Below are 12156 nucleotides of genomic sequence, written 5' to 3'. Positions count from 1 at the left end.
TTCATAACCCCGGGTAAAAAGCGGTGCTAACCCTGCTTCTAAATTACAAGTGTGAAATGTTCCTTTACCCGGGGTTAGTTGCTTATTACACTATAAAAAAAACACTGGGTTGTTTATTCCACCCAAATGCTGGGTTGCGCCTGTTGGGTCATTTTGTTGGGTTATATGTGCGTTTATGTAAGACAAATATCCATATTTAAAGTTATAAAGTAAAATACAGTATCTAGCTTCTGCCAGACCCCCTTCCATATTCAGCTTACTAAAAGTGTTTTTTCACAAAATTTTTATCGTAATTTGAATAAAGAAGGCGCAGGACGTAGTGTAAGCGTTTTGAACTGCGAGAGGCATTACACTTTATTCGTAAGTTGAATATGGAAGGCGGTCTGGCAGAAGCTAGATATTTTACTTCATAACTTGTTAAATATTTTTCTCACACAAATGCATCGCTTCGCTTTAGAAGGCCTTTATTAACCCCCTGGAGCCGCGTGGAGTACGTTTATGATTGCAGCTGATGCACTTTCTTCAGCTCATCCTCGTTGATCCCGCTCACTACCATTATAAAGCTTGGATGCATCAGAATATTTATTAATATAACTCCGATTGTGTTCATCAGAAAGAAGAAAGTCAAATACACCTAGGATGGCTTGAGGGTGAGTAAAGCTTGGGCTAATTTTCATTTTAAAGTGAACTAATCCTTTACTAAAACAACCCAGCGCTGGGTTGCCAAATAACCCAAATTGGGTTGTTTTTAACCCAGCATTTTTTAGAGTGTAGCATGCATATTATTAGCTTACTGGCTGTTTATCAGTACTTATAAAGCACATATTAACGCCTTATTCTGCATGACCTTATTCTACATCCCTTAATCCTACACAATACCTAAACTTAACAACTAACTTACTAACTATTAATAAGCAGTAATTAGGAGTTTATTGAGGCAAAAGTCATAGTTAATAGTGAGAACTGGACCCTAATCTAAAGTGTGACCCTATGTTTTTTCGAAAACATTTTAGAACGAGTATTGATGAATCATGATTTGTTCGTGAAAATGTTCATATGCAGATTTCACACACAAACTCATGCATATGCATGCTTCGTGAATGAGACCTTCTTTCTTACGATAAGTCGACTTAAAGGGCTGAACTGGTGCAAAAATGAAGAAAGAATCCCAGATGATGGTGTATGATAATGCTAAATGGTCACTGCTGAGTCCTGAGAGAGAAAGCCTAACTGTTCAGCTTATTAACAAGACTAGATGTGACCATTTGTCTTCATTATCATGTCACACTTGGGGTGTCAGCACAAGTCACTCCAGCAGAGCGGAGCAACAGCCTGCTCCTAAACATGTTCCTAACACTCACACCAAACACATAGTTTGCCGAGAAGGCAAGATCATGCTGTCCTCCAGGCTGACGGATCTATCAATCTAGCGCTCTTGTGCTGTCATGGCTAAGACATCTACTGAAGGCCAGTATATGTGAATTGTCATGTTGTTTTAATCTTAAAAAGCCCTCAATGCAGTCAAGCCCATTGGATTCACAATATGGTTGCATATTCGAAATACATTACATTTATAATGAGACATCTACTCACACACAGCTATGTGTCAACGCATCTAAATGGTGCATGCACACTGTCAGACCATAACAAATCATAAAGACGCCAATCACATCATTTTTCCAATGCATGCGAATGAGTGCATTTCCCTCTAAAGATGATGCAACTGATTTTCAATGCAATGAAATGCTCTGGGACGGATCCTGTAGTCTCTCTCTGCGATTTATAATTGAGAATCATATACTGAAGCATGGCTTCTTCTACCCAGCAACACTATCATTGTAGAAAGTAGCAAATTTAGTTTGACCCCTGCGCTGTTGCCTGGGAGACACATCCTAGTTAATAACTCCGCAAGACAGCCAACCAGCGTCAGCAGAGAGGGGAAGAACCTGCCTGAGAGATCTCACAGCATACGGGAATGGAATTGATTATCATTTGAAAGAGCATGACTGTATGTGAGTGAGTTGATTGTGACGGCATGAGACGGCGCGCACTCACCCTCTGTCGGCGAGGTTTTCAGCCGCTGGCACAGTCCCTCCACACCTGCGTAGTCCTCCTGAATTTTGACCACTGCCTCCGTTCCTCTGAGCTCCATGAGGGAACGCAGCTCCATGAGCGAGCAGCCAAATCCTCCCTCATGGTTGCTGTCGTTTCTTTGGTTCTTGGTGTAAAAATCGCTATTCGTCATGTCCCCCATGATGGCTGAGTATTGCTCGGTAGCTTTTCTTAATCAAAATGAGGAAAAACGGTCCCTGCTGTGGCTGGAGAACAGGTGTCTAAAAAAAAAACGAGAGCAATGCAGGAGAAGAGAATAGAAGGTAAGAGAGGAGGATGAAGAAAAAAACAGATCCGGTCCGCTGTCTGCTATTGAAGAGAGTCTCCTCTGCGTTACGCGAACTGGGACGCGACAGCCATCCGTGAGATCCCGGCTGAGGTCCTGAGGACGTCTGCGCTCACCACGGCTGCAGACCGGCGGCGCTCCATACGTGGTTTCCCATTCTACCTGCTTCCCGTCGGCTGCTGTCTACATGGTGATCCGCTCCATTACTCCTTCAGAGACAGAGAGAGAGGGAGAGAGCGGAGGACAGAAGGGGAGGGAGGGAGGGAGAGAGAGAGATAAGCATGAGTGTTTCTCAGAGGTGCGAGCAGCACAAAAAGCGAGAGAGGCGCTAGGAAAGCACGGCATTGTGTCGTCAATGCATCACACAGAGGTGGGGGGTGTCCATCTATTCCTGTGATTCTCCTCGTCGTACGGCAGCCGCTGTCACATGCATAGCTGCAGCGCTTTGATCGCTCTCTGGCTGCTAAATACAGAGCCATGTAAATACTAAAGGGACATGAGAGTCTTTACGCCGCTCATGTGATCTGAACGAGACTGCGGCGCACATCAAAGGACTCGACGCTATCGAGAAATGCGGGCAGTGCATCCCACACTGCAGCAAGGTTAGCTGGAGGGGAGTTAGCGATGGTAAAGGATTATATAATTCATCCATGCTAATGCATTTATGCTGCATAGAGCACGATTCTGAATACCAGCTAACTAACGCTAACGGACTGCGACGTCCTGGAGGGCAATTCTCACATTTGGAATCACACAAAGACACAAGCAGTTGTTAAATGCTGCAGAATTTACATCTTAAGCATTGTTGGTGAGTAAAGATCTGAAGGCAGTGACGCTACTCACTACATTTTTCAGTAGCGTAACAGTAGCTCTCTGGGTTTCAAAATAGTGTCACTTTTCCAGCAGCAAGCTACTGTTTCCGGCTAAAAACAGAGTATCATGACAAAACACCACATCACTGTGTTTGTGCCAACAGCTTTACTGCAGAGCGAGCTGAGGCAATGATCATATTTGCTCTTCTAAATCAATTATTTTAACCCCCTTTTGTGAGGCAAAATGAAGTTCAATTTCCTGTCACCCTGATTGTGCCACATACTGTAAATGCTGTAATTGCAAAATTTGATACATGGAGATAAACGTATTGTCCCCTTTAGTAGCTTCACTGTAGCGAGCATCATTCGGTTAGTAACTTGTACTAACGCTAACTATTTTTTCAAAAAAAAGGAGTATCTTTTTGCACAGTTTCAAAGTACACTCTAAAAAATGTTGGGTTGAAAATGGACAAACTGAGCGATTGGGTTGTTTTAACCCAGGTGTTGGGTTAAATGTTTGACCAATGTGCTGGGCATTTTTATTTAACCCAACTATTGTTTAGAAATGACTATATTGCTTGCTTATGAACCCAAAATAGGTTAGAAATTAAAAACAGACACATTAGTCAACATAGTAATTATGTGTCTGATTTTTAAGTTCCAACCTCTTTTGGAATCATTTTAAGTGAGCCATATAGTAATATTTAAACAATAGTTGGGTTAAATAAAACTACCCAGCAGGTTGGGCAAACATTTAACCCAATCGCTGGGTTAAAACAACAAAAATACTGGGTTTATCCATTTTTAACTTCAGATATTTTTAACCCAGCATTTTTTAGAGTGTATGTTTATTAAAATCATCCCATTTTACTTCCATAAAAAGACACTTTTCCAAGTGAAACATGATATTCAATGAAAAAATGTACACTCTAAAAAATGCTGGGTTAAAAACAACCCAAGTTGGGTTGAAAATGGACAAATCCAGCGACTGGGTTAAATGTTTGCCCAACCTGCTGGGTAGTTTTATTGAACTCAACTATTGTTTTAAAATGACTATATGGCTAGCTTAAAATGAACCCAAAATATGTTGGAAATTAAAAATCAGACACATAATTACTAGAGGCAGCAATAATAATCAAAAGGTGAACATTTATTAATAAGCGATTTTATTGTTTAATTGTTATTCATTAAACTTATTAATAAATGTTCATTTCCAACCTATTTTAGGCTCATTTTAAGGAAGCAATAAAGTAATTTGTAAACAATAGTTGAGTTAAATAAAACTACCCAGCACGTTGGGCAAACATTTAACCCAATCGCTGGGTTTGTCCATATTTAACCCAACTTGGGTTGTTTTTAACCCAGCATTTTTTTTTTTTTAAGTGTATGTAGTTTCTAGTAAATAGAGTTTATACACATACAAAGCCAACCTGACCCAACCATGATTCGTCTGGAGGCATACGATTATTGACTGAATCTGAACAGACTAAACAGCTGGGACAGATAATCAATACCATTTCTAAAGAGAAACATTTGCATATTTTCTTGACGAATGTCTTTGTTAGGAACTAATTAAAATGTAAGTATTTGTCAGAACACTCTGGCTGTATTTCCAGACTCCAGCTTGATGTGTTCAGGTTTGAACGGCTCATCGCGTCAGTCGTGACACAGCACGGCACCCTCGTTTTTGTCCACACATTTATTAGTGAAGCTAATGCCTGTAAGGCATGATCCTGCTTCCCATGGGCCTTAAGGACAGATCAATATCCACCCCACTCTTGTCCCAACACCAGCTCCACCAGCTGTGCCAGTGATTGTCAGGGAGGCGTAATGAAGTCCTCCAGAAGGTTACTACAGGAAATAATACATGTGCAGCTGGTACGATCTGGATGCTGCGACAGATCCTCTCACATCATCACTGTGAAACAAAACTCTGCATAATTTGAACAGACTATTCAACAGGACTACAACTACATGTGCGATATCTCAACAATGCATTCAGGAAGATATCACTATCACCACAAGATGCTATCACTGTAAATGAGGTGACAACATCATCCACAAGAGCACCTGTGCCCGGAGTCTAATTAAGTTTTGATTTATGAATGTAAAGAAAAAGAGTGACAAAGACAAATGAAGTGTTCAAAAGGAACACAGACCTTCAGGAAGTCCTCTAAACTTATGTGAGGCATTTCAAAGCAACCTATTTATTTCCTTTATTATACAGAGGAAATCTCCCAAAAACTTATGCTGTGCTTGAGGATCCTATGAATCCTAATGACTGAGCATAAAAGTGAGTGACATGTGAAGGCCAAGTATGGGAACTTATACTCAGAATTTGTGCATTTAACTCAAGTTAGTGCACACACGTTAGGAGTAGTGAACACACACACACTGCAAACCGTGAACACACACCCAGAGCAGTGGGCAGCCATTTTGCTGTGGCACCCAGGGAGTGATTGGGGGTTAGGTGCCTTGCTCAAGAACACCTCATTTCCTGCCGGTATTGAGAATTGAACCCGCAACCTTTGGGTTACCAGTCTGACTCTCTAATCATTAGGCCACGACAGTCCCTACAGCAGCCGAATCGAACGGCTAAATATATGTGACCCGTGTTGTCAAAATGAGTCAGAATGCGCTATTTTCGAGCTACAGGCGAAACAAGTAAAAAAATTGTCAAATTTGAGGTTTTCACAAAAATGAGTTCATTAAGCTCTCGTCAAGCGATCCCAATGCTCCAAGTAGCAATTAAACATCTAAAAGTATCTTTATTTGTACGTTTTCTGAGAGGAGTAACTTTCTTTTGACCATGAAAAATGCTGTTTTTCTCTGCTCACTTCTCAACGACTGGTGCTTCCCTCAGCACAAGTTTGGTATCGTTTTAAAGCGCAGCATGCCAACTTTGTGAATATTCATAGTGAATTCTCGATGGCATGAGTTCACTCAAACATGATCTGTTACGTCTTAAGCGAACGTTTGGTTAACTGTTGAGGAAAAACATCTAATGTGTAACATTATGTTAGATCCGTTTGGTACAGCAGGTCTTAATATATAGGCTGTCTGTTAATCAAACAATTGTGAAATGAATGAAAAAGTTGAATATTTCTATAAAATATATAAAATTTCTTTCTATAGATATGGGTTTTGACTTGGTTTGTGCCAAATTAGGTATTATTAACAGGGATTTTATATTATATCTATTGACTTCAAACAGGTGTAGCTCAGTCATATTTTGTTGGATTCCAACAAATCATACATCATTTTGAAGGTTTTTTTTAGAGAGTGTGAAAATAACAATGTAATAATAACCATTTTTTTGATAATTTGCTCATTGCAACTCATTTTGCCAGCACAGGTCAAACACACACATACACACACAAAAATGCATTTAAAAGCCGGACTTGATTATCTCCTAATCAAACCACAATCTGGTTCTAGTTATGAAATGTTGAAAAGATTAACACACTATGTTTATAAATTTACAATTCTTTTGTTATATGTATTTCTTATTGGTGGCTTCCATAAAATATAATATTCATCTTCTCTATATAAATACTTAAACACATGTAAGGAGCTGAAACACAGATAAACCCCAAAGTTCATGCAGTGTCCAAGAAAAGGACCATGTCTGTATTTGAATTTGTGTAATAGTGACTAATAATGGCCTTTACAGTGGCCTTCTTCCATCTATAGACCGCGGTCAGGGTGGATGGCATATTGAATTGGATGCAGATGAAAACACAGACTTTCAAAAATGTTTATTGAAAGTTTGGTAACACTTTATTTTAAGGTGACGCAGTTACACATTACTACATATACTAGTAATAACAGTAAATTATGCATAATTACAAGTAACTAACCAAACTCTAACCCTAACCGTAACTCTATAGTAAGTACATGTAGTTAATTAATATTACTCCGTACTTATTTGAGTAAGTACAATGTAACAACGTCACCTTTTTCAAGTTTTTTTGGCAAGATGTTCGACTGAACTGTACAATCTACTGTACGTACTGTACTTCTGTCCCTCACAGCCTGCCGTCATTCCTCTCAAAAGTGAAATATGCCTCCACCCTGACTGAGGTCTACAGGAGCCCTCTGTGCTGTACGCTTCCTCTCTTTGACCAGTATCTCTTTCTCAGTATCTCCTCTTTCCTAAGCCGTCCTCAAATGAGTAATATAATAGTTGACATGCTAGAGCAATCCGAGGAAGTGCAGGCATTTTCATTATTAATGTAGGCCTGTAATTATTTAATGAGACGCATTTAATTGTTGTAAATGAACAGGAACATGTCATTTGTAGTTCAAAAGTTCCTCTACATGTTAAATCAGGCTTTATGTGTTGCATTATGATGGTTACCTGTGCAGTGTTGGCCAGCGCCACTATCTGAACTTCATTTGACAGAAGCTCAGAGTAACAAGCTACAGTTTCCAGAGAGTTAGTAGTGGTGTAACAGTATAAAATGCTGGTTTTGTCACATTTTATTGCTCAATTTTTCAGTTTTACAGCCGAGCAAAAGAGGCAATATCAAGTGCACTTGATTAAAATGTCTGCAATTGCTAGTCACTTGTTTTGTTCAGGCATTTAAATCACAGAAATAAGAAAGAATTTGTACATATCTCTCTCTCTCTCTCTCTCTCTCTCTCTCTCTCTCTCTCTCTTTGTGTGTGTGTGTGTGTGTGTGTGTGTGTGAAATAATTAATGAAATGATGCTGATGATTACTATGTTTAAACATAAATACATCAAACTATACTTAATATCCTTCATTTTAACATAGTTTCCCATTATTAGTGATGTTAACCAGTAGAGTTACATGAAGAGCTTTGCTGAAACTGTTCTCTTTATAAGGCAAGCATTACATGAATGTGTAGTTGACACGAGCGAACTGTCAACAGCACTAGTATTCAGTGTAGGGCAGTTGGGTTTGCTGATATATTGAGTGTGAGGTCTAGTTTTGGATAGTAACTTCAGAAGCTCTGCCCCCTACTGTAACTGCACAGTATAAACTACTCAAGAACGCCGGAGCATGATCCTTCCCTGCTGATCTGACGTGGTGAGGACGCGCCCTGCACCATGTGAAATGAGGAAAGACATTAATGATGCCGGTAATGAAGAGTGGAGAGGGGAGTGTGGGATCAGACCGGTTCACAGCCGTCACTGAAAACTACAGCACATACAGAGACTGGAACAATCCATTCGATTCACGGCCTGCCTGAACAAGGAAGGAATAGCTCAATCACCCAGAACATCCTAGCAACTGCCCAGCAACACCCTAGCAACCACATAGCAATGCCCTAGCAACTGCCTAGCAACACCCTAGTAACCACCCAGGACACCGAAGAAACCACCCATAATACTCTAGAAACCACCTGTAACACCTTAGCAACTGCCTAGCAACACCCTAGCAGCCACCTAGAACACCCTAGAAACCACATAGCAATGCACTAGCAACTGCCTAGCAACACCCTAGCAACCACATAGCAATGCCCAAGCAAATGCATATCAACACCCTAGTAACCACACAGAACACCTTTTAAACCACCCATAATACTCTAGAAACCACCCATAACACCTTACCAACTGCCTAGCAACACCCTAGCAGCCACCTAGAAAACCCTAGCAACCACATAGCAATGCCCTAGCAACTGCCTAGCAACACCCTAGTAACCACCCAGAATACCATACAAACCACCCATAATACACTATAAATCCCCTTTAACACAAAAGCAACTGCTTAGCAACTCCCTAGCAACCACCCAGAACACCCTAGCAACCACATAGCAATGCCCTAGCAACTGCCTAGCAACACCTTAGCAACCACATAGCAATGCCCTAGCAACTGCCTAGCAACACCCCAGTAACCACCCAGAAAACCCTAGAAACCACATAGCAATGCCCTAGCAACTGCCTAGCAACACCCCAGTAACCACCCAGAACACCCTAGAAACCACCCATAATACTCTAGAGACCACCCATAACACCTTAGCAACTGCTTAGTAACACCATAGCAGCCACTTAGAACGCAATAGAAACCACATAGCAATGCACTAGCAACTGCCTAGCAACACCCTAGTAACCACCCATAATATAATATAAACCCCCTTAACACCATAGTAACTGCCTAGCAACACCCTAGCAACCACCCATAATACAATATAAACCCCCTTAACACCATAGCAACTGCCTAGCAACACCCTAGCAACAACCCAGAACACCCTAGCAACCACATAGCAATGCCCTAGCAACTGTCTAGCAACCCCTTAGTAACCACCCATAACACTCAAGAACCCACCCTCCTTAGCAACTGTCTAGCAACACCCTTGAAACCACCCAGAACAGCTACCGAAAAAAGGTGTATTAACACACTTGTTTTTTGGGGTTTTTTTTTCAATTGGCGTCTATTGTAGCATCTTATTATTTGATGTGGATGTGTATTGATGTGAATTCATGTGAGACTGTAAACGCTGTGGGATGCGAGACGATTTTTGGAAGAGATTCCAATAAAGTGAAATTGAATTGAACATAGCAATGCCCTAGCAACTGCCTAGCAACACCCTAGTAACCACCCATAACACTGCAGAAACTACCCATATCACCCTAGCAACTGCCTACCATCCACATGGTGCCAAGTATTGCCACGGCAAGCACCACTCACATTTTCATCAGAAAAATAAATGCATTTTGACGTTTGCATCATAACCAGCTCCATACGTTTAGCTTCTCTGACGCAGTAAATGTGTTTTTCTTCATATTCAGCAGACGTTCATTCAGTTAACACTATAGGGTTGGTTTAATATAGCTACTACATTATTTTCACATGCATTAACCTTTCAGTGCCACTTCATTTCAACTGCAGCGACGCGTACAACAAAAGTTGGCAGATTCACATTCATCTGTTACATATCAAACCGAATGTGCTTTCAGTGAACAATCCACATTAAAAGTGTTGCAAACCATGAAAGAAGCATCGTGATACTTTGCAGAAATTGGACATTTTTCCAATGAGCCTATAGCTTGTGTAATTGCATTACTTTGGAAAAGAGCATCTTATTCTTTCGTGTTCACAGAAGGAAATGATGATGGAATAGTCATTTTGGTGTATTTCCATAAACACAATTCAACATCAAATTGCAAAACAGGTTTTCTTTGTCCGCGTGGCAAGTTTTAATTGCGTTGTGATCTCACATCAGCGGAAGTGAATGTGAAGATCTCCCTACGGAGACGGGGTTATTTCTGAAACAAATAGCTGTGGATGAAAGAGTGCCACTGGAAGTCATTTTGGTGTAAAGGGTAAAGAGATTGCGAGCCACGCTGCCTTTTCTTCCCGAGAGTCCGCCTTTGTCCATGGCGAGAGAGGGTCTTTTGAAGAACGACAGCACGGATCGCTCCGGGGTTGGCAGGCCTTTGCGGAGAGAGCTGGATATTACACGCTATGTCTCTCACATGACTGCACGCAAACCACGGCTTGAGAGATCGCCCTTTGTTGCCGCCGAGACCTTAATGCAGCCTGTCTCTCAACGCCAGCCTGAAGAAAAGGCCCAAACACGTGAAGGTGCGCAGACTCCCGTCCCTCTGCACGCGGTGATCCGTAACCTCACTGAGGACTTCACACCAGAGCCTGAGTTCATAAACTCACATTCACATGTGCATCTGATCAAACGTTTGCATTCATCATGTCTAATTCCAGTGAAGACAAATCATAATGCTAATGACATCTAGAGAATAATGTGTCCTCTAATGATCCTCTTCTGTTCCAGTATTTCCAAATCCCTGTTCATAAATCCATAAAGAAATGATTTACTGACTGCGTGAAGTCCAGACCTGAACACCTCTGGGAACTGGACGGCATCACCCAATACCGTCTCAGTTGAACTCTACTGAACTGCTGGCCTGTGACCAACAACTTGCTGCACTAATATTTTTACATTGACTAGAAAAGTGGCATTGTGGGAAATAGTGCCCTAGCGAGTGACTATACTGCAAGTTTTTATGATTCTGTAACTGACTGAAATACGTACCACATACTGTGTAGTGCGTGGGTGAGTTACACAACCATTACTAGTCACGGAAACACAACTGTGTCATTACAGAAATGACTGTCAGATGAATCTTGAGAACTTAAAAATGTGTAAATTTTGAGAATCAACAAATATTCGCATTGCAAAAAATATGTTTTACAAGAATTACATAATTTACACAAAATATATCTCATATTTTACACTGAAAAGGTAACTCTTTTCAGTAAGGATGTATATTTTAGTTAATATAATATGAACTAATATTGAACAATGCTTTCATGTACACTACTGCTAAAATGTTTGGGGTTGGTGAGGTTTTTTAATGTTTCTGAAAGAAGTCTCTTCTGCTCACCAAGGCTGCATTTATTTGATCAAAAAGTGCTGTTGGATGTTTTTCAATGCGCTTATCATGGACATTTTACTCAAGTGCAACAGATTGGATTCATCTCACGATCGCTATTTCATTACAAAGATATGAAGTCCCGTTTTGATTTTGCGTGTTGTCATTTGCACTCCTGACACAAATTAAAATATTACTGTTGCTGGAGCATCTATATCATAAAGCAGACACCGTAGATTGACAGTAAACCTTTCAAATGATGTATAATTTGTTATCTTTGTATCTAAGATATATAGATAGCTCCTTAGCCTGAGCTAACTTGATCATGTCGAGCTAAGCGGGTGTGGTTTCAGCAACCAGCCACCTCAGCTCCACCCACGTCCCGCCTCTTTGCCCATTTTCGGTTATCGGGGAGTGATGCGCGGTGACGCGCTGCCAAGATGGCGACGGTCGGCTCCGCCCACTTTGGGCTTCAAAAATGCTCTTCAGAAACCTACAGGTGACGTCACGTACACTCACTATGTTCATATTTTATACAGCCTATGATATAGCCCCTTTAAAAGTCCTACAAGTAGGCTTCATTGTA

At 40.9% G+C, this 12156-nt stretch overlaps 1 protein-coding gene across 11 annotated transcripts in view; it reads right to left on the bottom strand.

Annotated features, from left to right (window-relative positions):
* Window positions 1-12156, bottom strand: part of atp2b2 (ATPase plasma membrane Ca2+ transporting 2) — a 158423-nt gene that overhangs the window by 82293 nt on the left and 63974 nt on the right. For all 11 annotated transcript variants that reach the window (XM_051912448.1, XM_051912456.1, XM_051912457.1 and 8 more), the window contains exon 2: window positions 2056-2607. In XM_051912448.1, coding sequence (XP_051768408.1) covers window positions 2056-2254 — 199 coding nt within the window. In that variant the 5' untranslated portion in view covers window positions 2255-2607. The remainder of the gene's footprint in view (window positions 1-2055; window positions 2608-12156) is intronic.

The sequence above is a fragment of the Ctenopharyngodon idella genome, chromosome 11, assembly GCF_019924925.1.
Source record: "Ctenopharyngodon idella isolate HZGC_01 chromosome 11, HZGC01, whole genome shotgun sequence".
Classification (NCBI taxonomy): domain Eukaryota; kingdom Metazoa; phylum Chordata; class Actinopteri; order Cypriniformes; family Xenocyprididae; genus Ctenopharyngodon; species Ctenopharyngodon idella.
The sequence above is the reverse complement of the archived record's forward strand: the minus strand, read 5'-3'. Positions and strand labels throughout refer to the sequence as shown.